Consider the following 25138-nt stretch of genomic DNA (forward strand, 5'->3'; position numbering starts at 1 on the left):
GGAAAGGCAGTTCCTGCTGGTGCAGGAGGCTCTGCCTGCCATGGGCTCCAACAACTCCAGCAAGGCCCTGTTGACTTCCAAATTGCTGCCTAGAGCACTATATTCTAATAATAGTTATAGCTCCTGAACTGTGGATTAAATAACTGTGCTGGTGATCTTTCCATCTGATCATGATCAGAATAAGCCAGAGACATATTTATATAAATTAATCTGGTATTCTATCATTAATCCTATGGGACAAATTGTGTTAAAGTTGAATTCCACCTGTTCAATGCTTTACACCTTTGACAAATTCTTGGGCTGGGATTGGATCCAGCCACTCCCAGTCTCCTCTCTTTGAAGGAATTTTAGAAGTCTAGGGGCCCTACAGGAGTTTGAGGAACCATGGTGGCTGTTGGGTGTCATTTCTCCACCTCATGATTTAGCAGGAGTTTTTCCAATAAAGAAATAAAGCTTTTACCTGAAGCTCCCACTGTGCCCATGACAGGAACCCCTGTGAGTGTCTGGGACATCCGGGCTCTTTGGCAGCCTGGAGACTCCTGGGATGTCACCGTGGAGCCCCCGTGAGTGCCTGTGACAGACCGGTGCCTTTGCAGCCCACAGTCCCCCTGGGATGTCACCATGGAATGGCTGTGACTGCCTCTGACCACACGGCTCTTTACCATCCCCAGAAAGCCCTGGGAGGTCTCCATGGAGCCCCTGTCTGTGCCTGTGACATTCCAGCTCTGGAACAGCCTGTAGACTCTTGGAAAGTCCCCATGGAACCTCTCTGAGGGCCTGTGACAAATCTGATCCTTAGCAGGCAACCATCACCAGCCCCCTGTTGCTATGGTCAGTTTCCATGGCAACCATCACCAGCCCCCTGTTGCTATGGTCAGTTTCCATGGCAGCTCCATGGAGACCCCATGATGGGGTGGTTGCCATGGACACCAGCTCAGGCCTGCAGCCACAGCCCGTTGCCATGGCAACCATTGGCAGCCCCCATCCCCAGGCTCATGGGATCCCAGAACCACAGAATTGGTTGAGCTGGGAGGGACCCATCAGGATCCTCCAGTCCAACTGCTGGCCCTGCACAGGACACCCCAACAATGCCAGCCTGGGCCTGGCAGCGCTGTCCAAACGCTGCTGGAGCTCCGAGAGCCCTGGAGCTGGGACCCTTCCCTGGGGAGCCTGGGCAGGGCCCCAGCAGCCTCTGGGCAAAAACCTTTTCCTGACATCCAACCTGAGCCTGCCCCGACTCAGCTGCAGCCGTTCCCTCCACTCCTGTCCCTGGGCACCAGAGGGAAGAGGTTCCCACAGCCCCAGCCAGGGACCCGCTCCCAAGGCTGTTGCCATGGCCATCAGGGCTGGGACCAGCTGGGATGCTGGTTTCCATGGGCCGGGGTTCAGGAATGGGATTCCCCAATTTCCTGCTCCTGCTAAAACCGCGCTGCCCTCCCTGCCCTCCCACCTCTTGTGGAAAGAACAAAAGGCAAAGATCCCAGGCTGGGATAAGAACAATTTATTGGGAACAGCAACAAGATAAGGAATAAACAGGAACAAAAGAATATTGAAAACGGAAGAGATTAGAATAAGTATTTATAGTGAAGACTACAACAGAACTGCCTGGCTCTTTCCAGTAATGTATTTCCTCCTGCCTGGAAAGGACAGCTTTCTTCTCAGTGAGACAGAGAGAGAGAGGGAGTGTCCCTTTTCTGCACCTGGAAATGTTCTGAGGTGGGAGTAAATGTAATGACACAGCCATTGCCAGACCCTCATGTTTTTCAATGCCACATCATGTCACTCGCAGGGGCAGGAAAAGCAACGAGTGTCTTCCCAACATGGATCATGGGGAACATGGATCACCAGGGTTTTTCCCAATGTGGGTTCTCCCATGGGGGATGAAGCTGGAGTGGTGCATGAAGCTCCTCCTGCACTTGGGGCATTGGCTGGCCGTCCTTTACTGGTGGCTCCCTTGGTGTCTTGTAAAGTGAGAGCTGCTGGTGAAGCTCTTCCCACACTGGGGACACTCGAAGGGCCCCTCCCCAGCATGGATGCGCCGGTGGATGATGAAGGTGGAGTTTTGCTTGAAGCCCTTCCCGCAGTCAGGGCAGCGGAAGGGCCTCTCATCCGCGTGAATCCGCTCGTGCAGGAGGAGATTGGAGCTGCTCTGAAACCTCTTCCCACAGGTTGGGCACTCGTAGCGCCTCTCCCCAGTGTGGACGCGCCGGTGGGTGACGAGGTGGGAGTTTTGCTTGTAGAACTTCCCACAGTCAGGGCAGTGGAAGGGCCTCTGCTCTGTGTGAATCTGCTGGTGGCGCAGGAGATGGGAGCTGGTCCGAAACCCCTTCCCACACTCGGGGCGCTTGTAGGGCTTCTGCCCAGTGTGGATGCGCAGGTGGGTAATGAGGGCAGAGCTGCAGCTGAACCCTTTCCCACATTCCCCACACTTGTAGGGCCATTCCCCGGTGTGGATCATCTGAGGGCACATCAGGCTGCTGCTCTGCCTGAAGCTCTTCCCATACTCCAAGCACTTCTGGGGCTTCTCCCCATCATGAAGCTGCTCATGGACCACTAGCTCTGAGCTCTGCCTAAAACTCTGTCCACCTTCCTGACACAGGGTGGGTTTTTCCTCCTCAGAGCACCCTGGGTTGTGTTTGAAGCCCGTCCTCCTTTGGAATCTCCGTAGATTTTCCTCCCCAATGTAATTCTGCACTGTGGAGTCACTCAAAACTGCCTCTTCCAGGAGGTTCTTCCAAGGAGATTTGTCCTCTGTGATCTCCATCCTCAGCCTTTTGTCTGGGGGAGGAAGGACAAGGAGAGGATGGGATTTGCCTCTGTGCCAGGAGGAAGGGGAAGGAGATCTCCCCAGTTCATCTCCAGCAGGACAGCGTTGGCACCGGGTTTGTCCTGCATCCAGGGGTCTGTGCTGGGCTGGGAGATGGAGCAGGAGAGAGGGGGAATAGGGCACTGACTTCCTCCTCACCTGCCTGGGTGTCCCAGGGCTCCTTCCTCTTCCTTGCAGCCTCCTCCTCCATCCAATCAAGATTTGGGAATGGGAAATCCTGTTCTGGGAAGAAAACAAAGGGTGCACACATTGTCTTTTGTTCTGGTTTGAAGGCAAACCTGGGGGACAGTCTAAGTCAGAATTACAATTTAAGAAGAAAATTTAGATCAGGGTAATGATACAGAAACACTGCCTTAAACTGACAGAGTCAGGATATAACCTGACACCCTGTTGGTCTGGGTGGTGGCAGCAGTCCCATTAAATGGTGGCTGCAGTCCTGTAGGAGTGATCAACGTGATTCTGCCAAAGCAGTGATCCTGTAGAAGGGTCTGGTCTTCCCCTGAAGGTCCAGTGGTGGTTACGGAGTTCTTGTCCTCTGGCAATCCAGTAGGCAAGGCAAGCTGCTCCTGGTTGTAGCAAGCCTCAGCTTATATCCAGGTAGGAATGCTTGGTCCCTCCCTCTGGGCGGAGCATCCCACAATGGGATGATGGAATTTTATCAGTCCTGCAGTGACACTCAATGGCCCATTAGCAGAAGATATCTCCCCTGGAGGGCGTTATCAGGGGTGAGTCAAGCAAGAGATAAAGAACACTGACCCACCTGTTTATAGCAGTTGATGAAGATGGGGATTGAAAACCTGCATTTGGTTACATCTTGCATTGCACCCTGAAACAGTGGGGTAATCCCTGCTCGGTGGGTTAACACCACCCCCCTTACCCAAACTGGCTCAGGTGTAAAACCCCCACCCTGGGAATGCCACACACACAGGGGGCAATGTCACACTTGCCCTGCTCCAGGGGAGGTCTCTGTCCCTTGCTCTCTCCTCTTTTCTCTTTCTTTCCCTCTTTCTCTCTACCTCACATTTACTGTTCAATAAAATGCATTTTGGATTTGATCTCATTAGCACCTTAATTGGGGCAGAGGAATCTCTGTAACAATTTTCTTAACCAGATTACAATATTATTTGGGCACAGTGAGTTCAGGGTGCTGTTCTCTGACTCCTAGTGCCTTTGACCACAGCATAGTTCCCTTCTCTGAGGAGGTTGTGGTTCTTTCTGGAATAACTCTTGGAAACTTGGAAGGACTTGGAAACAGTCCCTCCTTCCTCCTGGGGAACTTATGGGAGAAATGATGATGAAAATGGCTGTTGTGAGTGACCAGTGAAAAAGAAAATATTTTGTTGTCCTTCCTTGAAAAGTTTGTTAAAATCACTGGAGGAAAGGGAGCAAATGTTACCAGTGAGACTGACAAGGTTCATTCACCCCACAGTGAGGAACACAAGGCTGCTAAAAGTCCCAGAAGAAGCCCGGCTCAAGTAGCTAAATTCCCAAATAACTCCAGAATTCACAGGCTTGGGGGCTTTGTAAAATGTGAGGTTCATTATTCTCTTCATTCCTATCACCTTTTTGACAGCTACACAGAGCTTCCCCTTCCTTTTAATATACTGTATTGGGCCAAATTTGCACTTTGCTCTTATTGGAACCTTCCAGCAGCTGAGCTGGAGCTGTGCAGGAACCGATGAAACTTGGAATTGCCACATCACTGATACTATTGTCAGTTTATTCATTTTTGGGATTTTTTTTGTGTTTTCGTCACATGTGAATTGTGGGAAAATCAAATATTCTTCAAAAAAGGTATTTTATGCAGAGTTGAGGTTGATTTCTGCTAAGTTTATTTTGTCCAGTGCCCAGCGGATGCTCAAGGGGTCTCTGAGGCTCTTGCCCTGGAGGATGCTTGGGAGGGGTTTGGGGGGGTTGTCCCTGTCCCTGTCACTCCACACCATTCCCCAGAGGTGTCCCTGTCCCTGTCACCCCAGGGCATTTCCCGGGGTGTCCCTGTCCCTGTCACCCCAGGCCATTCCCCAGGGGATCTCCATCATTCTTACCCCGGGAATGCCTTGGGGTTCTCCCTCCCTCCCATACCCTGTGCCAGGGGATGCTCGGGGCAGTCTCTGTTCCTCTCAGCCCAGGGGGTACTCAGGGGGTCTCCATCCCTCTGGCCTCAGGCAATGCCTGTGCAGGGCTGGGCACCAGGGGCTCTGTGTCCCTCTCACCGCTGAGGGTGCTCGGGGCTGGGGGGGCTCTCTGACCCTCTCACACCTGGGGAGGCCGGGGGGTCTCTGTCCCTCTCAGCCCTGCTGTGACCCCACCCAAACATCATCGGGGTCAGAGGGACAGAGACACCCCCAAACCCCCAGAAGGGCTGAACCTGGGATTTGGTTTGGGGCTGAGGATTTAGGAAGGGGCTGGAATTGGGGCTGGGTTTGGAGTTGGGGCTGAGATTTGGATTAGAGCTGGGTTTAGGGTTAAGGCTAGACATGGAATTGTCTTGAGGGCTGGGGTTGGGATTGGGTCTGAGGCTAGACAAGTCTGGCACTGGGATGAGATTAAATACAGAACTGTGAGTGTGTCTAAATGTGGAGTGAGATTGAGACCAGGATCAGGGTCAGATTTTGGACTGAGCTCACCCAGACCAGGACAGAGGGATGTCACTGCAGGATGTCCCTGGCATCATCCCAGCCCTCCTCAGGCACCTCCAAACATGGGGAGCAGCTGGGTGCTCCAAGATCCAGGTGCTCCCACCCTGTTCCTCAATACCAGGCAAGCATTCCCTGAGGGCAGCCCTGACTGTGACCCTTGGGGCTCTGGGATCAGCCCTCACATCTCTGTGGGAGCAGCTGCAGACAGGATGGGAGATTTCTCCTGGGCACTGGACAAAATAAACTTGGCAGAAATCAAACCTGACTCTGCAGAAATCGCTTTGATGAATACTTGTTTTTCCCACAAGTCACATGTGATGAAAACACAAATAAATCACCAACATGAATAAACCAAAAATAGAAGCAATTTTGTGGCAATTCCAAGTTTGATCAGTTCCTGAACAGCTCCAGTTCAGCTGCTGGTAGGTTCCAATAAGAGCAAAGTAGAAATTCAGCCCAATAGAGATTATGAAAAGGAAGGAAAAGCTCTGTGTAGCTGTCACAAAGCTGACGGGGATGAAGAGAAAAATGGTTCTCACATTTGGCAAAGCCCCCAAGCCTGTGAATTCTGGAGTTATTTGGGAATTTAGCTACTTGAGCCGGGCTTCTATTGGGACTTTTAGCAGCCTTGTGTTCCTCACTGTGGGGTGAATGAACCTTGTCAGTCTCACTGGTAGCATTTGCTCCCTTTCCTCCAGTGATTTTAACAAACTTTTCAAGGAAGGACAACAAAATATTTATTTTACACTGGCCACCCACAACACCTATTTTCTTCATCATTTCTCCCATAAGTCACTCAGAGGAAGCTGCATTCAAGTTTTGAAGAGTTCCTCCAGAGAGAACCACAACCTCCTAAGTGGAGGGAACCATGCTGTTGTCAAAGGCACTTGAGGTCAGACAACAGTGCCTAAACTCACTGTGCCAAAATAATATCACAATCTGGTTAAGAAAATTATTAGAGAGATGCCTCTGCCCCCCATGAAGCTGCTAACAAGACCAAATCCAAAATGGATTTTATTGAACAGTAAATGTGAGGTAGAGAGAGAGATGGAAAGAAAGAGAAAAGGGGGGACAGCAAGGAGTGACAGGGACAGAGACCTCCCCTGGAGCAGGGCAAGTGTGACATTGTCCCCTGTGTGTGTGCCCTTCCCAGGGTGGGGGTTTTACACCTGAGCCAGTTTGGGTAAGGGGGGTGGTATTCGCCCCCCTGAGCAGGGATTACCCCACTGTTTCAGGGTGCAATGCAAGATGTAACCAAATGCATGTTTTCAATCCCCATCTTCATCAACTGCTATAAACAGGTGGGTCAGTGTTCTTTATCTCTTGCTTGACTCACCCCTGATAACGCCCTCCAGGGGAGATATCTTCTGCTAATGGGCCATTGAGTGTCACTGCAGGACTGATAAAATTCCATCATCCCATTGTGGGATGCTCCGCCCAGAGGGAGGGACCAAGCATTCCTACCTGGATATAAGCTGAGGCTTGCTACAACCAGGAGCAGCTTGCCTACTGGATTACCAGAGGACAAGAACTCCGTAACCACCACTGGACCTTCAGGGGAAGACCAGACCCTTCTACAGGATCACTGCTTTGGCAGAATCACGTTGATCACTCCTACAGGACTGCAGCCACCATTTAATGGGACTGCTGCCACCACCCAGACCAACAGGGTGTCAGGTTATATCCTGACTCTGTCAGTTTAAGGCAGTGTTTCTGTATCATTACCCTGATCTAAATTTTCTTCTTAAATTGTAATTCTGACTTAGACTGTCCCCCAGGTTTGCCTTCAAACCAGAACAAAAGACAATGTGTGCACCCTTTGTTTTCTTCCCAGAACAGGATTTCCCATTCCCAAATCTTGATTGGATGGAGGAGGAGGCTGCAAGGAAGAGGAAGGAGCCCTGGGACACCCAGGCAGGTGAGGAGGAAGTCAGTGCCCTATTCCCCCTCTCTCCTGCTCCATCTCCCAGCCCAGCATGGCCCCCAGCTGCAGGACAACTATGGTGCCAAGACCATCCTGCTGGGGATGCACTGGGGGGATGTCCTTCCCCTTCCTTCTGGATTGGAGGAAAATCCCATCTTCTCCTAGCCATTCCTTCCCCAGACAAAAAGGTGATGATGGAGACCATGGAAGAAAAATCTCCTTGGCAGAACCTCATGGAAGAGGCTGTTTTGATTGACTCTACAGTGCAGAATTACATTGGGGAGGAAAATCCCCAGAGATCCTGCAGGAAGAGGGGCTCCAAACCCAGCCCAGGGTGCTCTGAGGAGGAAAGACTAACCCTGAGCCAGGACGGTGGACACAGCTTCAGCCAGAGCTTTGAGCTGATGGCCCAGGAGCAGCTTCATGATGGGGAGAAGCCCCAGAAGTGCTTGGAGCGTGGGAAGAGCTTCAGGCAGAGCAGCACCGTGATCCACCACCAGATGATCCACACTGGGGAAGCCCCCTAGGAGTGTGGGGAGTGTGGGAAGGGCTTCAGCTGCAGCTCTGCCCTTGTGACCCACCTGCGCATCCACCCTGGGGAGAGGCCCTACAAGTGTCCCGAGTGTGGGAAGAGGTTTCACACCAGCTCCAATCTCCTCTGCCACCAGCAGATTCACACAGAGAAGAGGCCCTTCTGCTGCCCTGACTGTGGGAAGGGCTTCAAGCGCAGCTCCCACCTCATCAGGCTCCGGCGCATCCACACTGGGGAGAGGCCCTATGAGTGTCCCCAGTGTGGGAAGAGCTTCCCCCGGAGCTCTCAGTTGACCAGACACCAAAGGAAGCACCGGTAAAGTAAGCTCTGCCAATGCCCCAAGTGCAGGAGGAGCTTTGTGCATTGCTCTAGCTTCCATCCCCATGGAGGACCCTTGTTTAGCAGACCTCTAGTGATCTATGTTTCCCATGATCCAGGCTGAGAAAACACTTGTACCTTTTCCTGCCCCTGCCAATGGACGTGATGTGGCTCTGAAAAACCACATGAGGGATTGGGCATGACTGTGTCATTACATTCTATCCCACCTCAGGACATTGCCAGGGGCAGGAAAGGGATTTCTCTCTCTCTCTCTCTCTCTTGAGGAGAAGGGTGTCCTTTACAGGCAGTGGAAAATTGTGGCCGGGAAGAGACAGTCAGTTGTGTTGTAGTTTTATCTTTATTTTATCCCTTCTGTTAACAGTATTATTTCTGTTCCTGTTTGTTCCTTATCTTGCTGCTGTTCCCAATAAATTGTTCTTATCCCAGCCTGGGATCTTTGCCTTTTGTTCTTTCCACAAGAGGTGGGAGGGCAGGGAGGGCAGCGCGGTTTTAGCAGGAGCAGGAAATTGGGGAATCCCATTCCTGAACCCCGGCTGTGGAAACCGAGCATCCCAGCTGGTCCCAGCCCTGATGGCCATGGCAACAGCCTTGGGAGCGGGTCCCTGGCTGGGGCTGTGGGAACCTCTTCCCTCTGGTGCCCAGAGACAGGAGTGGAGGGAACGGCTGCAGCTGAGTTGGGGCAGGCTCAGGTTGGATGTCAGGAAAAGGATTTTGCCCAGAGGCTGCTGAGGCCCTGCCCAGGCTCCCCAGGGAAGGGTCCCAGCTCCAGGGCTCTCTGAGCTGCAGCAGCGTTTGGACAGCGCTGCCAGGCCCAGGCTGGCATTGTTGGGGTGTCCTGTGCAGGGCCAGCAGTTGGACTGGAGGATCCTGATGGGTCCCTCCCAGCTCAGCCAATTCTGTGGTTCTGGGATCCCGTGAGCCTGGGGATGGGGCTGCCAATGGTTGCCATGGCAACAGGATCTGGCTGCAGGCCTGAGCTGGTGTCCATGGCAACCACCCCATCATGGGGTCTCCATGGAGCTGCCATGGAAACTGACCATAGCAACAGGGGGCTGGTGATGGTTGCCATGGAAACTGACCATAGCAACAGGGGGCTGGTGATGGTTGCCTGCTAAGGATCAGATTTGTCACAGGCCCTCAGAGGGGTTCCATGGGGACTTTCCAAGAGTCTACAGGCTGTTCCAGAGCTGGAATGTCACAGGCACAGACAGGGGCTCCATGGAGACCTCCCAGGGCTTTCTGGGGATGGTAAAGAGCCGTGTGGTCAGAGGCAGTCACAGCCATTCCATGGTGACATCCCAGGGGGACTGTGGGCTGCAAAGGCACCGGTCTGTCACAGGCACTCACGGGGGCTCCACGGTGACATCCCAGGAGTCTCCAGGCTGCCAAAGAGCCGGGATGTCCCAGACACTCACAGGGGTTCCTGTCATGGGCACAGTGGGAGCTTCAGGTAAAAGCTTTATTTCTTTATTGGAAAAACTCCTGCTAAATCATGAGGTGGAGAAATGACACCCAACAGCCACCATGGTTCCTCAAACCCCTGTAGGGCCCCTAGACTTCTAAAATTCCTTCAAAGAGAGGAGACTGGGAGTGGCTGGATCCAATCCCAGCCCAAGAATTTGTCAAAGGTGTAAAGCATTGAACAGGTGGAATTCAACTTTAACACAATTTGTCCCATAGGATTAATGATAGAATACCAGATTAATTTATATAAATATGTCTCTGGCTTATTCTGATCATGATCAGATGGAAAGATCACCAGCACAGTTATTTAATCCACAGTTCAGGAGCTATAACTATTATTAGAATATAGTGCTCTAGGCAGCAATTTGGAAGTCAACAGGGCCTTGCTGGAGTTGTTGGAGCCCATGGCAGGCAGAGCCTCCTGCACCAGCAGGAACTGCCTTTCCTGTGCCATCAGCAGGGCACGTCCCTCTGCAGGAAAAGCCCCAGGCCAGCCCCAGCACAGGGAAGGGCTCGGGCACAAGGGCAGAGTGCCGTGCTGGGAGCTGTGCCAGGGAGAGCCTGAGGCACCAAAGGCACCTTGGCAGCAGCAGCTGCTTGCAGGCCATGGCCAGAAGCCTCCCTTGGCAGCCCGGCCTGGTGGCCACCACTGCAGAGCTGCTGCCTCAGGGCTCATTCCTGGCTGGGCTCTGAAAAGCCACTTCTGCCCCAGGAGCCTGACTGGGAAGCCATTTGCCCCAGCACCTTGGGGACAAGATATTGATGACAAAACTCTTCATGGCAGCAGAGCCAAGGCAGGGGCAGAGGAAAAGGCAGAGCCAGGCCCAGGGGACAGGGCTGCCATGGTGATGGCTGTGAGGTCACTGCCCCTGCAGCAGCCTGGCTGCCCTCAGCAGACATTCTGGCCAGAAGCGTTGTGAGGGCACCCAGCACATCAGAGAACCCACACTACAGGAATTCTGTCCCTGAGGATGAGAGGGTTTCACTGGGTCAGGCTGCACAAAGTTCCTGCTCTTGGACAATTTCTGGGATGGGGAATCCACTTCTCTGGAAAATCAGCTGCAGTTTCGAGCCACCCTCATACTTGTAAATTATTTCCTCCTTCTAAGATATATAAATCCACACTCATTCAATTTAAAGATATTGGCCCCTCTTCTGTCATTCCAAGATTGTGGAGAAAATAACTTTGATCACTATTTTTCCATTTTCTCGGACCTTGGAGAAGACACAAAAATCTCCCAGGATGCGCTTTGGAGGCCTCATCACAAAATCAGCTGGTAGAGGGTGATGGCTCTGGGCTCAGTGCTGTGGAGACTGAGGGTAGAATAGGAGTAGCCCGGGAGGGATGGAAGGGTGGTTTCAGAGAGGCTGGAGCTTTTTTTTCATAGTAGGAATGAGCCTGAATAAGACATAATAGCACCAAGGGCAGCTGGGCAGGTCCAGCCTGGGCAGCAGCAGAAAGGAATTTCCCTGGCAGGGCAGGGCTGTGGTGCAGCACGTCCCCAGCAAGAGCCTGGAGCAGCCCAAGGCTTTGTGTGGGCAGGCAGAGGCAGGCAGGAGGCAGAGCTGTCAGCAAAGGAAGGGCCCAGCCAGGTGGGGCAGCCGGGGGATGCCGACAGCCTGCAGGGACAGAGGTGCAGGTTTGCTCAGCATCAGAGACACCTTTCCCTTGCTTGTCCCCAGCTGCCATCACTGCAACGAGTGTGCTGCTCTTCCTGGAACCTGGGGACACTTTCTCAGTCCTGTCCCTCAGATGAATCTATTTATATTTTGGGAAATTTCAGTGTTTCAATTACTTTTTGAATTCTTCAGAAATTTTTGAGCACACTCGGAGGGACTGAGTCGGATGCAAAATGCACCAAATCCCCAGAGGGTCATTAAAGTCCCTGTGCTGTGTCTGTGCTGCTGAGCTGGGCCGGGCTCCTGGCCCAGAGGCAGCTCCTGGCAAGGGCAGCGCTGCAGAGAGACAGCTCTGGCCAGGAGCAGCTCCTGTGCACAGCCCAGCAGGGCTGGGACGCTGCCAGGGCCCCTCAGGGACACCAGCAGGGCACAGACAGAGCTCACAGGGGCTCAGCACTGGCAGGGGCTGTGGCATGTCCCCGAGGGGGCTGTGTCACAGCAGCACCTCTGGGGCTGTGTCACAGAGGCACAGAGCAGCTGCGATGTCAGCAAGGGGCTGTGTGACAGCACAGAGTGGGCTGTGTGATGTCACAGATTGGGCTATGACATCACAGAGTTTGTTGTGTGAGGTCATTGAGCAGCTGTAGCATCACGGAGTGGATTCTGTGCTATCCAGAGCAGGTTGTGACATCATGGCGTGGCTGTATGACATCATAGAGCTGGCTGTGAGGTCAGAGTGTGTGCTGTGACATTACAGAATGGCAGTATGACATCGAAGAGAGGGTTTTGTGACATCACTGAGACTGTTGTAACATCACACAACTGCCTGTGACAATAAAGAGTAGGGTGTGAGGCCACAGAGCAGATCCTGCCATCATAGAGGGTGTCTCTGTGACATCAGAGAGTGTGTTGTGACATCACTGGGTGGCTGTGTAACATCACAGAGCAGGCTGTGACAACACAGAACAGACAGTGACATCACAGGGTGCCTTTTTGACATCACAGTGTCTTCTGTGACATCACAGTGCAGCTGCATGACATTCTAGGGTGACATCCCAGATTTGGTTCTGTGGCATCACAAGCGGGATGTGTGACATCCCAGAGTGGGCTGTGACATCATTGGTGTCTATGTGACATTGCAAAAGAGCTGTGTGTCATCATAAGGGGCTGTGTGACATCACAGGGGCTGTGTGAGGGCACTGGGGAGGTCACTCTGCCCTGGCCCCCCTCACAGCTCCCCCCAGAGCAGTCCAACCCTGCCCGTGCACAGTGGGGTCCCCTGTCCCCCCGGGTCCCCCCGCCCCCGGCCCCGCAGCCTCCCCCAGAGGATGTTCCACGAGATCGACCCCAGAGCCTGACACGGGGACGGGGGGCCGGGGCCCTGGGGGTGGCACAGGGGGACAGGGACCCCCCGGCAGCGTCCCCGTGTCCCCCAGGGCCAGAGCCTGGGCCAGGGCTCCTTCACACTGCTACCAACGAGGCCGTGATAGCACTGAAAAAATCCCCAGCAGGGAGCAGCAAAAACCAAATTTAATATTAAGGGACAGCAGCACAAAGTTCCTTGGCAAGAGTCACTCTGCTCCTGACTGGACACTTCAGGCACACCAGGGAAACAAAGTAACAACAAAACCAAAGTTAATCCAGGCAATCAAACCAGAAATGAACTGAGAACTGTCCCTGTGTTTGTGTATGACACAAGGGCAGCGAGGGCAAGGATAAAAGGACTACAGCCTAAAAGCTTAATAGAGCTCAAACCTAACAGAATTTAACTTGCACCTTAACCTTAAGTGATACCTTCAACCTCGCAATTTGGCAGAAGAACACTACTTAACAGTATTTAACCTAACTTATAACTTATGACTTAACAATTTAAAACAGGAATACCACTTTAAAAAAATTAGGTAATAACTTAAAATAAATTTTATATCTTAGCAAAAGAACAGCTCTTAGCAGCATTTAACTTAGCTTAGAGCTTGTGACAAAACCTTACTTACTGATATCTGGATATCTGACTGACTCAGCTATCCAAGGCACTCCAACCCCTCAGAGAGCAGCATTTCTGCCACATTTCCCCAGCACAGGCACTCCTGTGTGCACACAGACACAAAGAGTCAGTGCAAGGCACCTGTGAGCAATTCCCCTGAGGGCAGGCAATGCTCACTGTGGATCCTTTGGCATCTCCCCAGCGGGTGAAGGGCCGAGCCTGGAGGAGTGGGGGGATCGGCCCAGGCTCTGTCGTTGTTCAGGATCCCCGAGTGCAGCAAACGGGAGAGTTCCCGGCTGGGAGAGGCCCCACTCAGAGGGAGTGGCTGACCCAGGAGAGCTCCAAGGGCTCCTTTTGGAGCGCTGTTTGCAGGGCCCCAAGAGAGGGGCTTCAGTCCCAGCAATGGCTCATCCTGGCCGCACTTGGCATCAGCAGCTTTCTTTGGCAGTGTGAGAACAGGGATGTTGTGCCGCTCAGGGAACACAAACAGGTCCCAGGGATGCTGCTAAAGGAACCAGGAGCTGGTTGGGCAGCAGCAGTGCCTGGAGCAGGCAGTGTTTGTGATGAGCTGCAGAGGAGCTGAGCCCAGGGGCTGTTGGCCAAGGCCCAGGCCCAAGGAGCATTTCTCAGCTGGCAGGGCGGCCTGAGAAGGGCAGGGGGGAATGCAGCAGCACCGGGCATGGAACCAAGGGACCATTGTGACCCTGTGGGGCCCTGTAAGACCAAGGGACCATTGTGACACTGTGGGGCACCATGGAATCATGGAGAGCACTGTGACATTGCTGGGATTCATGGAAACATGGAGACCATTGTGACACTATGAGGCTTGGTGGAATAAAAAAACCATTGGGACACTGTGAGGCCTCATGGAACCAGTAAGACCATGAGGAAGTCCATTGTGATACTATGGACCTCCTCATGGTGGCCCTGGGAGGACTATTGTGATACTGTGGGGCCTCATGAAACCAAGAGGCCTTTGTGACACTGCAGGGCTGCATGGAACCAAAGCTCCAGGGCAATAGAGTGGCCTGCTGTCATCAATGGTCCATTGTGACACTGTGAAGCCAGAGGAGACCATTGTGACACAGCAAAGCCCCAGGGTACAAAGGTCCATTGTGACATTGCAGACCTCATGGAACAGAGGAGTCCCATGACATTGTGGGGCCTGGGGAACCATGGAGACCATTGTGACACTGCAAGGGCTCAGGGAGTCCTTGGGACCATTGTGACACTGTGGGGCCTTATGACACCTAGGGGCCACTGTGACATTGTGGGACCCCATGGAACCTAGGGGCCGTTGTGGCACTACAGGTCTTCTTGTAATCAAGAGACCATTGTGACACTGCTGGAACCCATGGAATCAAGTCACCATTATGACACTGCGGGGCCCCATGGATCCAAGGCACCATTGTGACACTACGGAGCCCCATAAAACCAAGGGAACACAGAACAGCTCTGGCTGGTTTGGCTTCCCATGGACTGCCTGACTGATCTAAGTGACCTTTGCATGTTGAGGGTCACTTCTCATCTGCTGCTAAAACGCTGGGGCTCTGTGCTTTCCTTCCCAATGGAAAAGAACTGTCCTTCTGCTCCAGGCACCCATGGCCAGAATTGGGATTTCACCTCCAAATTTCCTTATATCTCGAGATTGTTCCCATAGGAATATTGTCAGGACAAATCTGACTGGCAGTGGTTTCACAATAGTCACTTCTCATCTGTCCCCAAAACACTGAGGGAGGGTCCATGCTCTCCTTCCCATGGGAAAGAACTGTCCTGCCTCTCCAGGTGCCCATGGCCGAGATTGGGTTTCCACCTCCAAAATTCCCTAAATTCAAAGACTGCTCCCAAAAAAAAGTGCCATTCCTGACACGTCTGGCTGGATTTGGCCTACTGAGGTTCTCATCTGCCTTTCAAACCTTGGAGCTCTGTGCTTTCCTTCCTATGGAAAAGAACTGTCCTTCTGAAACAGGTGGCCATGGCCACAAATGGGATTTCACTTCCAGCATTCCCTGTAGTGACAGACTGGAGGAGATTGTTGGCTCTAAGCATTTTGTGTGGGGGGGAGGAAGGGACAGGTCCAGCCTTGCCCTGCTCTGCCCTTGTGGGATCTCAGCACCTCAGGAGGAGGTGCAGAGTGGCCGAGACCACCCTTGGGGGGCTCGGGAGTCCTGGAATGTTGCCAGAAGTGTCTGGTGACTGGACTTTGATCCTACACAGGAGACGACACCTGTATGAGGATGGGAGGATTTCACTGGGTGAATGGTGAAGGGATAAGTTAATTAGAGTGTAAGACACAGGGTTTAAGATTTCTGTACAGGGGGGTCTAAAGAAGTAAGATGGAGGAATTGGGGCGTGTCCTCTTCTTTTTCTTCTTGGCCTCCATCTTCTGTGGTGATGTTGGCACTTTGGGATTGGTTATTACTAGAAGTGCACCGGTTAATAAGGGTAAAAGGTATTGGGGAAAAATAATAAATATTGTGTACGTAACTTCGTGTATAAAGATAGGTGACCGCCCCGGGGGCTCGCAGTGTGCCCATGGCTGACTTGCTGTGCAGACCTCTGTTGGGCCGAAAAAAAATCTTTTAGATAAACAATTAATAAACACCAAGACCGAGAAAAAATCAGAAGTCTCTTCTCGTCCTTTGAAGCGTCGGCTCTCCAAGGCCATCCCTGGGCCTTTCCAGGCCACCTAAACAGCCGAGAAACCGACATGCCCTGTGACCCCAATCCCCCCAGAGCCTCCATCCCAGCCCAGCAGTGTCTGCCAGTCCCTGGCACAGCACAGGCAATGCTCCACAGCCACCTCTGCAGCCCCAGCCCAGCTCCTGAGGGACCAAATGAGCCCAAGGCCCACCTGGGGGAAGGGCCCAGCAACACCAAGGGGTATTGAAGGCTGACCACAAGGCAAGCACACATCTTGACCCTCTCTCCTCCTGGAATTTCTATCTGAACACTGCTGGAATCCAGGAGTTGGTAGCTGTGTGTGTGCTTCTCTGTATCTTTTTTGTCTTTCTCTCTTTTTAATTCACGCTTCTTGTAAAATTTGAGTAACTTAAAATTGATCAAGCTAAGAGTTTGTGAAGGTGAATGGGCCAAGTCAGTGCTTTGAGAATTGGTTTTTGTTGATTGAATGTCATACTAAACCTTTTGCCAAAGTTTCTCTGATTTTTCTAAAGTTCCCAGTAAAGGCTGTTTTGTTCCTTTGAACTCCCAGCCACATTCCACACTCCATTTCCCAGTTGCAGCCACTGGTGCCTCTGAGTTGTGCTGCCCCAGCCCCAGGGACGCTCTCCTTGCCTGCCCATTTCCCCACGGTCTCTGGGCAGGGATGGCCTCAGTGGGGGCTGCTGACATCCTCAGCACCTTGGAGGCTGCTGCTGAATTTTCCTGCTGCAGAGGCTTGTTCAGCCTTCAGCTCTTCAGTGCAGGAATTCAGTGTCCCAGGGCTCATTAACATTCAGAACACCTTAACAAGCCAAGCCTCTGGGGATAATTTGATTTCAGTTTTCAAATCTTGTGTGGTTAATTAGGCAGATTTCAGAAGTGCATTCAAACTGAATATATTCTATTTTAAAAAACAGTGAGAAAAGATTTCTTAGGTCCCGTTAAGGTTTTTTTCCCTGTTAATAAGTTGATATGTGCAATCTTCAATTGACACTGAATCCCAGTACCTCCTCATGCAGTTTGAATAGATATGAAAATCAAGACCCTTCATGGCTGACAATCAATCAGACTCTGTCCCTACCCCCACCCCACCATTTCCCCCAATCCAAGGCCTGGCACTCAGAGCAGCCTTGTGCAAATCTGAGCTCCCTCCAGCCCAGGCTGCACCTGCAGCTTTCAGCTCCTTGGCTCCAGCTCCCACCTGCTTTCCTTGGAGAAGGAGCTGCCTGAGACACAGAGGGATGTTCATTTCTTGTCAGCCAACAAAGCCAAGGGAAGGCACAGCTCCATGAAATGCAAAAGCCATTCCTCTGTGGGATATTAAATCCACTTTCCACAGCAGACAGCTTCAGAGCAATGGAAAACACCTTCTGTGCCCAGCACAGATCCCAAGGTCTCCCCAAACCCTCCCTGCCCCAATTCTGCCCAGATTTGCTCTTTGCACACTTGAGTCACAGGCTGAAGTCAGGAGCTCCCTCCATGCCCAGAGGGACGAAAAGAGAGAAAGGGGATGAAGAGCTCTCCTGTGCAGAGCCAAGGTCCAAGTGCTCTGGGATGTCCCAGCACCATCTGACATGTCCACCATCCCCCAGAGATTTCCGTACAGCAACAGTTGTAGACAAAGACAAAAGAAAAGGTAATTCTGTGAGATATAAACACAATTAAGATGTTGACTAATATGATATTTATTTGAGCTTCAGAAATATTAGGCAATTCCCCAAAGCTCAAAGCATGAAACCAGTCAGCTGAAGGGCACTTGAATGACCAGAAAGCATTGGGAGGAGTGTTGAGGGTTTTTTGCAGGACAATGGACTATGCAACATATGCACAATCCAGCCTTCATAGAAACTGAGTAAGGTCTCTATGCCCTTGAAGGACACAAAAGGAGAAGAACATGCTCAGCAGCAGATGGTTTGGGATGCAAAGGCACACAAGAAAACCTGCAGCAAGATGCATGAAGAAGAAAGAGTAACTAAAATTAACTGAAATATCAAAATGCGTGCGTAAAAAGGATTTAATCAATCATGAATTAGCTTGAGGTGTGAACAATAGAGAACAGTATAAATATGGCTTGCTTTTTGTAATAAATTGGTTTCCCTTATCATATTAATCATGGTGTGATGTCCCATTAATGATCCTCTGCACCTGGGGACCACAAATGCATGCAAGCCTCCACCCCAAGAGACATTATGAATTCAAAAAACATGGCCATTAACTGCTTTATACCAACACAGAGTAATGGCAACCAAAATGCAGTCAGACCAGGGTTTTTTCCACTCTCTCTCAAGCCCCACACATTGGGCACCAAATTTTGTCCTGGTTTAGGGCAAATTTGGGAGAAAACCTCCAAAGGGGCCCCTCCAGAAAGCAAACCCAAACAGTCTCTCCCCACAACTGGGTCAGGAAGGATTCCCTGGAGAGAAGTGGAAAGAACCTGTCTATTTAACAGACAAAGCACCCCCAGCACACAAAATGAACAATACCAGGTGACAACACTCTTTCACCACTCTGAAAAAGATGACAAATTCAGAAAGTCTCTCTTGGGGTGGTCGCTCTGTTCTCAGTCCCTCCGGTGCGGGAGTAGCTGCTACAGCCACAAGGTGCAAACTCTCAGTGTTTCCCAGGTCCCAGTCCAGAGCAGGTTTGAGTGGTTCCAAAAAAGGGAAAGGAAAAACAGTCCAGGGAAAAATTCGGAGTGCTTAGCTAAAGTAAGTAATGAGCAGAAACAAAAGCAAGAGCAAATCAAAAAGCCAAGCAAAAAGCAAAAGCAGCACCATGCACTGCCCTGTCTCTGTGTCCCACCAGCCGTGGGGGAGCGGCTGATAACAAAACCAAAACAAAACTTCGCTCTTCAGAGCCAGTCTTGAAGGCACAGAACAAAATATCCAGCATAAGCAGAACACATGGATGGGGATACAAGCATCTTAACGTCACCGTAGGACAGTCCTGCACCCAAAATTCTGTCCTGCACCCACTGCTGCATCCTGAGTCCTGTCCTGCACCCCGAGCCCCATCCTGTACCCAAATTCTGTACTGTCCCATACCCCAAACTCAAAGCTGCCCCCAAACCCCAACCCCACCCCTCATTCATCACCACATTCCTGTTCCACACCTTCTCTTCAACTCCTCCCCCTCTCCCACCCCTGTCCCACCCCCAAATTTATCCCCTGTCCCTGATCCCCTCCCTGTTCCTTCCCCAACCCAGTCATTCCCCATAAGTGGTGGGCAGCAGCAGTGGCAGCTGGTGGGGGCCGGTGGAGTTGGAAGTGCTGCAGCCCCTGAGCCTCCTCACCCTGGACACGCTCCAGAAGTACATCTTCAGCTATGAGACCCACTGCCAGGAGTGAGTGTCACCTGTCCCCATTGATCATCTGTAAGAGACACTCTGAGGTTTCCCTCAGCTGCCTCACGACCACTGTGATGGACGGAGACTGAAGCCCCCTCCCAAGGGCTGAGACTGAGACCCCTATAACTCTAACACAGGGGGCTGGCCGGACTGAAGCCAGATGTTTGCCAAGTGTTGCCTGCAGGTGTGTTCCCTGGACCAAGAAAGCAATTGGTCTCACTCACTGCTGAGAACATGGACTGTCTGTAAACTTACCTGTTCCCTCTCGGTGGTTTCAATAGACTTACCTGTTCCCCGCCTTGGTGGAGGACTATAATAGAACCAAGACTTTGAGATTCTCCCTGACGTGACAAGACGGATCTATTGGCTGGACCATGAGGGTTTCATCTCTCCATATGCAGCTATTCCTCCCCTCTTTCTCTCTCTCTCTCTCTCTCTCTCTCTCTCTCTCTCTATTCTTTATTCTCCTTTCTAATCCTTCTATCACATCTGCTGTGGGCACTCAATTAAAGGTGCATTTGTTTTGATTAATACCAAAATCCCCTTCTGTGTTGCTTTTGCACTCAGATCAGTTAACGAACCATCATGACCCCCGCTTGTACAAGCAGATCATGACACCATCCTGGTGGCCCTGGTGACCCTACCATTGTCCCTGCTGGCCATCCTGGTGGCTGTGCTGGCTCTGCCATGGTCCCCACTGGCCATCCTGTCCAATCACTGTCCCTGTTGGCCATTCTGGTGGCCCCAATGGTCCTGCTATCATCCATGCTGGTGGCCACAGTGTCCCCACATCGTCCCTGGTACAGGCAGCCCAGCAAGTACATCCTGCTGCTCACCAAGGTGGGGCTGGGGTGGTGGCCATGGGGCATGAAAGTGGTCAAGAGAGTGGTGGTGGCCATGGAAGGATTGACCATAGAGGCCAGTAGGATGCTGGTGGCCATGGGAGGCTTGGACATAGACTGGTGGCTACAGGGGAACAGTGGTGGCCATGGGCAGCATTGACCATAGAGCTGGTGGCCAGTGGGATGAAGGTGCCATAGGGTGGTGGCCATGGATGGGATTTGGCCCCAGGTGGCCACAGACTGGTGGCCCCAGTGGCCCGTGGCTCATCTTGCCCCTGCAGGACAAGAATGGCCGCACCCTGTTGGACGAGGACATTGCGGCTGAGGCTGACACCTTCATGTGTGAGGGTGAGCATGAGCTCCCAGGTGCCACTGGGGAGGAGCCACTCCAGTGTCCCCTCACTCACCCAGTGTCCCCACAGGCCATGACACCACGGCCAGTGGCCTGGCATGGCTCTTCTACAACCTGGCCAGCCATCCTGAGCACCAGGAGTGATGCCGCCAGCACGTCCAGGAGCTCCTGGCTGGCCGGGACACTGCAGACATTGAATGGTGAGATGTTCCCAGGGCCACCCCGGTCATGTGGCTTGGGGACACGATGCCACCCCCGCTTGTCCCCAGGGACGACCTGTCCCAGCTGCCCTTCACCACCATGTGCATCAAGGAGAGCCTGCGGCTGCACCCTCCTGTCACTGCTGTGTCCCGGCGCTGCACCAAGGACATCCCCCTGTGTGATGGCCGTGTCATCCCCAAGGGTATGGCATGGCCAGGGTGTCCCAGTGTCACCACCCACCCTCATCTGCTGTCCCTAAAGTGGCCATTCCCATCCCACCAGGGGTCATCTGCCTGATGAGCATCTACAGGACCCACCACAACCCAGATCTCTGGCCCAAGCCTGAGGTAGGGCCGCCCTATGAGGTGTCCCTGTCACCATGGTGGTGACAGCTGTGTCCCCTCGGTGTGACTGTGTCGGTGTCACCCCAGGTGTTCAGTCCTCTGAGGTTCAGTCTGGAGAACAGCAAGGAACGGTCCCCGTCGTCCTTCATCCCCTTCTCTGCTGGCCCCAGGTATGTGCTGGAGTGGGGACAGGAGTGTCCCCAAATGTCACCCCTGTCCCTGGCTGGGTTCACAGTGGGGTGACAATGGGGAGGAGCAGGGAATAAATGGCAGCATGAAAGGGACAGTATCATGGTGGTGGTGGGGATGTGTTGTCCTTGGCCATGGGACACCCCATGGCATGGACATGTCAACCCATGGACTTGTCTCTAGGCCACTTGTGTCACCATCCATGGCCATGTCCCCCATTTCCGCATCCATGGCCATAGAGCCCCAAGTCACCATCTCTATCTGTGACACCCCCCATGCCAAATATCGCCATCCACAGCCATGTCCTTGTCCCCATCCCCACCACATCCCCACCCAGGTCCTTGTCCCCATCCCCACCATGTCCCCACCCACGTCCTTGTCCCCATCCCTACCATGTCCCCACTCATGTCCCACAATGTCACCATCCATGTCTTAGTTGAATGTCTTTATATTTACCCCAATGTTGGGTGAAGGATAATGAAAAATGAAAGAAAATAAAGGCCAAAATAAAAGCATTTATGTGTCCATGCTGGCTGAGTACCCGTGTGCCTGGGCTGGTAGAAAGGACCTTTTCTAGAAAGATTTCCACTCCATTGTCTCCAAAATCCTGGGTTTTGCCCCAGTCAATCACCATTTGGCTGGGGAAGATGCTGGTGGGCCAGAGAGAATTAGAATCATGGAATGATTCAGGTTGGAAAAGACCTCCAACACCATTTGGAATTCTGGATGCCACTCGAAGCAATGACTGGATGCAAAAGGTGAGACTGTTTTGGGGTTGAAAGTAAAAAACTGTGCTGTCCACTATGAAATTCTGATGTCTGTTTGCATCCCAATGGATTTTTCTCCGGCCGTGTCCAAGTGCCCAAGGAGAGCCAGGAAGATGTGGGGACCACCAGCCACGTGTCTTCCCAACATGGATGACCAGGATCATGGATGACCAAGTCTCTGCCCAGCGAGGGTCACTGTGGACCATCCAGTGGGGGTCCCCAATGGGGGATGGAGTTGAAGCAGCGCTCAAAGCTCTTCCTGTCACTGTAGGACACAAAACAACATGAGCGCACACACTGCTGCTCTCAAGGGAAAGAAAAGGGAAGTTTATTTCCTGACTCCAACATTTATAGTTTTCTAAAAGCGACCGTGGATTGGAGGGTGAAAGTGCCACCTCTCCAATGACACTGGACAAACTAACAGTCCATCATATTTTTCTTCTTCTATAAAAGAATGCCAAACAAGAAGTTATTTACAGAAAGTGTTTGAGAAAGTTTGCTACAAGAATGTAAACATTAGAAGGCTCAGAAAATCTTTAAAAATCAAGGCAACATTCTTCCTGCACACAGGGCACTTGTTGGGCATCCCTTACTGCTGCCTCCCTTGGTGTTGGGTCACGGCAGAGTTCTGGGAGAAGCTCTTCCCACACTTGGGACACTGTCAGGGCCTCTCCCCCGTGTGGATCCACTGGTGGGTGATGAGGGTGGAGTTTTTCTAAAAGCCCTTCCTGCAGTCAGGGCAGCAGAAGGGCCTCTATTCTGTGTGAATCTGCTGATGCTTGAGGAGACGGTATCGGCTCTGAAACCTCTCCCCACACTCAGAACACTCATAGTCTCTCCCCAGTGTGGATTCTCTGGTGGGCAATCAGCCTAGAGTTCTGCCTGAAGCATTTCCCACATTCCCCACGCCTGTAAGGCCTCTCCCTGGTATGGATCGTCTGGTGCAGAATCAGCCTAGTGCTCTTACTGAAGCTTTTCCCACATTCCCCACACCTGTAAGGCCTCTCCCCAGTGTGGATCCTCTGGTGGACACTCAGGCCGGAGGGGTCGATGAAGCTTTTCCCACATTCCCTGCACTTATAGGGCCTCTCCCCAGTGTGGATCCTCTGGTGGGCATTCAGATGGCAGCTCTGCCTAAAGCTTTTCCCACATTCCCTGCACTTGTAGGGCCTCTCCCCAGTGTGGATCCTCTGGTGCAGAATCAGGCTGGAGTTCTCAATGAAGCTCTTCCCACACTCTGAGCACGTGTAGGGGCATTCCCCAGTGTGCATTGTCTGGTGGATGATCAGGCAGGAGCTGTCACGGAAGCCCTTCCCACATTCCCCACACACAAAGGTTCGTATCCCAGTGTGGATCATCTGGTGGAGTTTCAAGCTGGAGCTCCTCCTGAAGCCCTTCCCACATTCTCCACATTTATAGGGCCGTTCATTGTTGTGGATCCTCTGGTGGGCGATCAGGTTGGAGTTGATCCTGAAGCTCTTCCCACATTCCCCACACTTGTGGGGCTGTTCATTGGTGTGGATCCTCTGGTGGGCGATCAGGTGGGAGCTGATCCTGAAGCTCTTCCCACATTCCCCACACTTGTGGGGCTGTTCATTGGTGTGGATCCTCTGGTGGGCGATCAGGTGGGAGCTGATCCTGAAGCTCTTCCCACATTCCCCACACTCATAGGGCCGTTCCCTGGTGTGGGTCCTCTGGTGGATGAGCAGGTGGTCGGTCCTGCCGAAACTCTTCCCACATTCCAAGCACTGGTGGGGCTTCTTGCCATCATCAAGCTGCTCATGGACCACCACCTCAGTGCTCTGGCCAGATCTCTGGCTGCCTTCCTGGCACAGGCTGGGTCTTTCCTCCTCGGAGCACCCTGGGCTGGGTTTGCAGCCCCTCCTCCTGAGGGATCTCCGGGGCTTTTCCTCCCCGGTAGATTCCTGTGCCCTGGAGCCGCTCAAAAAGGCCTCTTCCACCAGGTTCTGCTGTGGGCATTTGTCCTCCCTGGTCTCCATCCTCAGCTCCTTCCCTGGGGGAGGAAGGACAAGGAGAGGATGGGATTTGCCTCCGTGCCACAGGGAAGGGGAAGGAGATCCCCCCAGTGCATCCCTGGCTGGACAGCATCAGCAGTGGGGCTGTGCTGCAGCCGGGGCCGTGCTGGGCTGGGAGATGGAGCAGGAGAGAGGGGAAAAGGGGCACCGACTTCCTCCTCACCTGCCTCAGTGCCCTGGGGCATCTTCCTCTTCCTCACAGCCTTCTCCATCCAGATGAGGTTTGGGAATGGGAAATCCTGATTTGGGGGAAAAACAAGATGTGAGTGCATTGCCTTTGGAAGTCCCACTGGCCAAGTCCACCTCTAGAAGTCACCGGGTGTCTGGTGGCCAGAAATACCTCCAAAAATCAAGGAGTCCAAAAACCTCTCCCAGGAGTTCTGTTTTCCCAGTGTCCTCACTTTGGGGTTATGGGGGTCCCTCTTCTCAGAGCTGCTGGGGAGGCTGTGGGGCCTGGGCATTCCCCCTCTCCCGGGTCCTGTTTACACAGGCTGAGGGTCTTTTGGGGGTCCCAGGGGTGAAATTATGATGCTCGTATCCCCATTTGCCTGAAATAGGCTTTGCACCTTTAACACTGGTTCTGAGAGCAGAGAGGGAGGAACAAGAAGCACAGAGTTTGTTTTCAGAACCTCTCTCACTCCTCCACATTCCTGCTCCTCTCTTGTCTGCAGATGGACAGACAGCGGGACAGAGCCCTCCTTTGCTTTTGGTTAGTTTGAGCTAGCAGAGGCAGAGAAGTTCCCTGGACTGTGGGTTTTGGTTTTTCCTTTTCTTTGGACCTGTCTAAACCTGCTCTGGACTGAACACCCAGAAAAGCACCAGGTGCTCACACCTGTGCCCCACTGGGGCTGGGCCACAGCATTTCCAGCACCAGAGAGACTCATAGGAGACTGATAAGAGACTGAACAAGCCAAGCTACAGCTCATGGAGGGACTTTGTGAGTTTGTCATCTCTTTTGGAGCAGCAAGAGATTTTATTGTTTAATACTGTTCATTTTTGGGGCTGGTGAGTGCTTTGCCTGTTCAATAAACAGTTTTTTCCACTTCTCTCAAAGAAAATATTTTTCCA

The 25138-nt window shown here is 52.4% G+C and overlaps 1 protein-coding gene across 1 annotated transcript in view; it reads right to left on the minus strand.

The window, feature by feature from the left end:
* Positions 1–1939: 1939 nt before the first annotated feature.
* The window catches only part of LOC132080784 (zinc finger protein 345-like), a 29175-nt gene continuing 5976 nt past the window's right edge, over positions 1940–25138 (minus strand). Inside the window, 2 exon segments of the mRNA XM_059484064.1 lie at positions 1940–2611; positions 22862–23809. Of these exon segments, the coding sequence (XP_059340047.1) occupies positions 1940–2611; positions 22862–23809 (1620 nt within the window).

Source organism: Ammospiza nelsoni, chromosome 17 (assembly GCF_027579445.1).
Source record: "Ammospiza nelsoni isolate bAmmNel1 chromosome 17, bAmmNel1.pri, whole genome shotgun sequence".
Lineage (NCBI taxonomy): Eukaryota > Metazoa > Chordata > Aves > Passeriformes > Passerellidae > Ammospiza > Ammospiza nelsoni.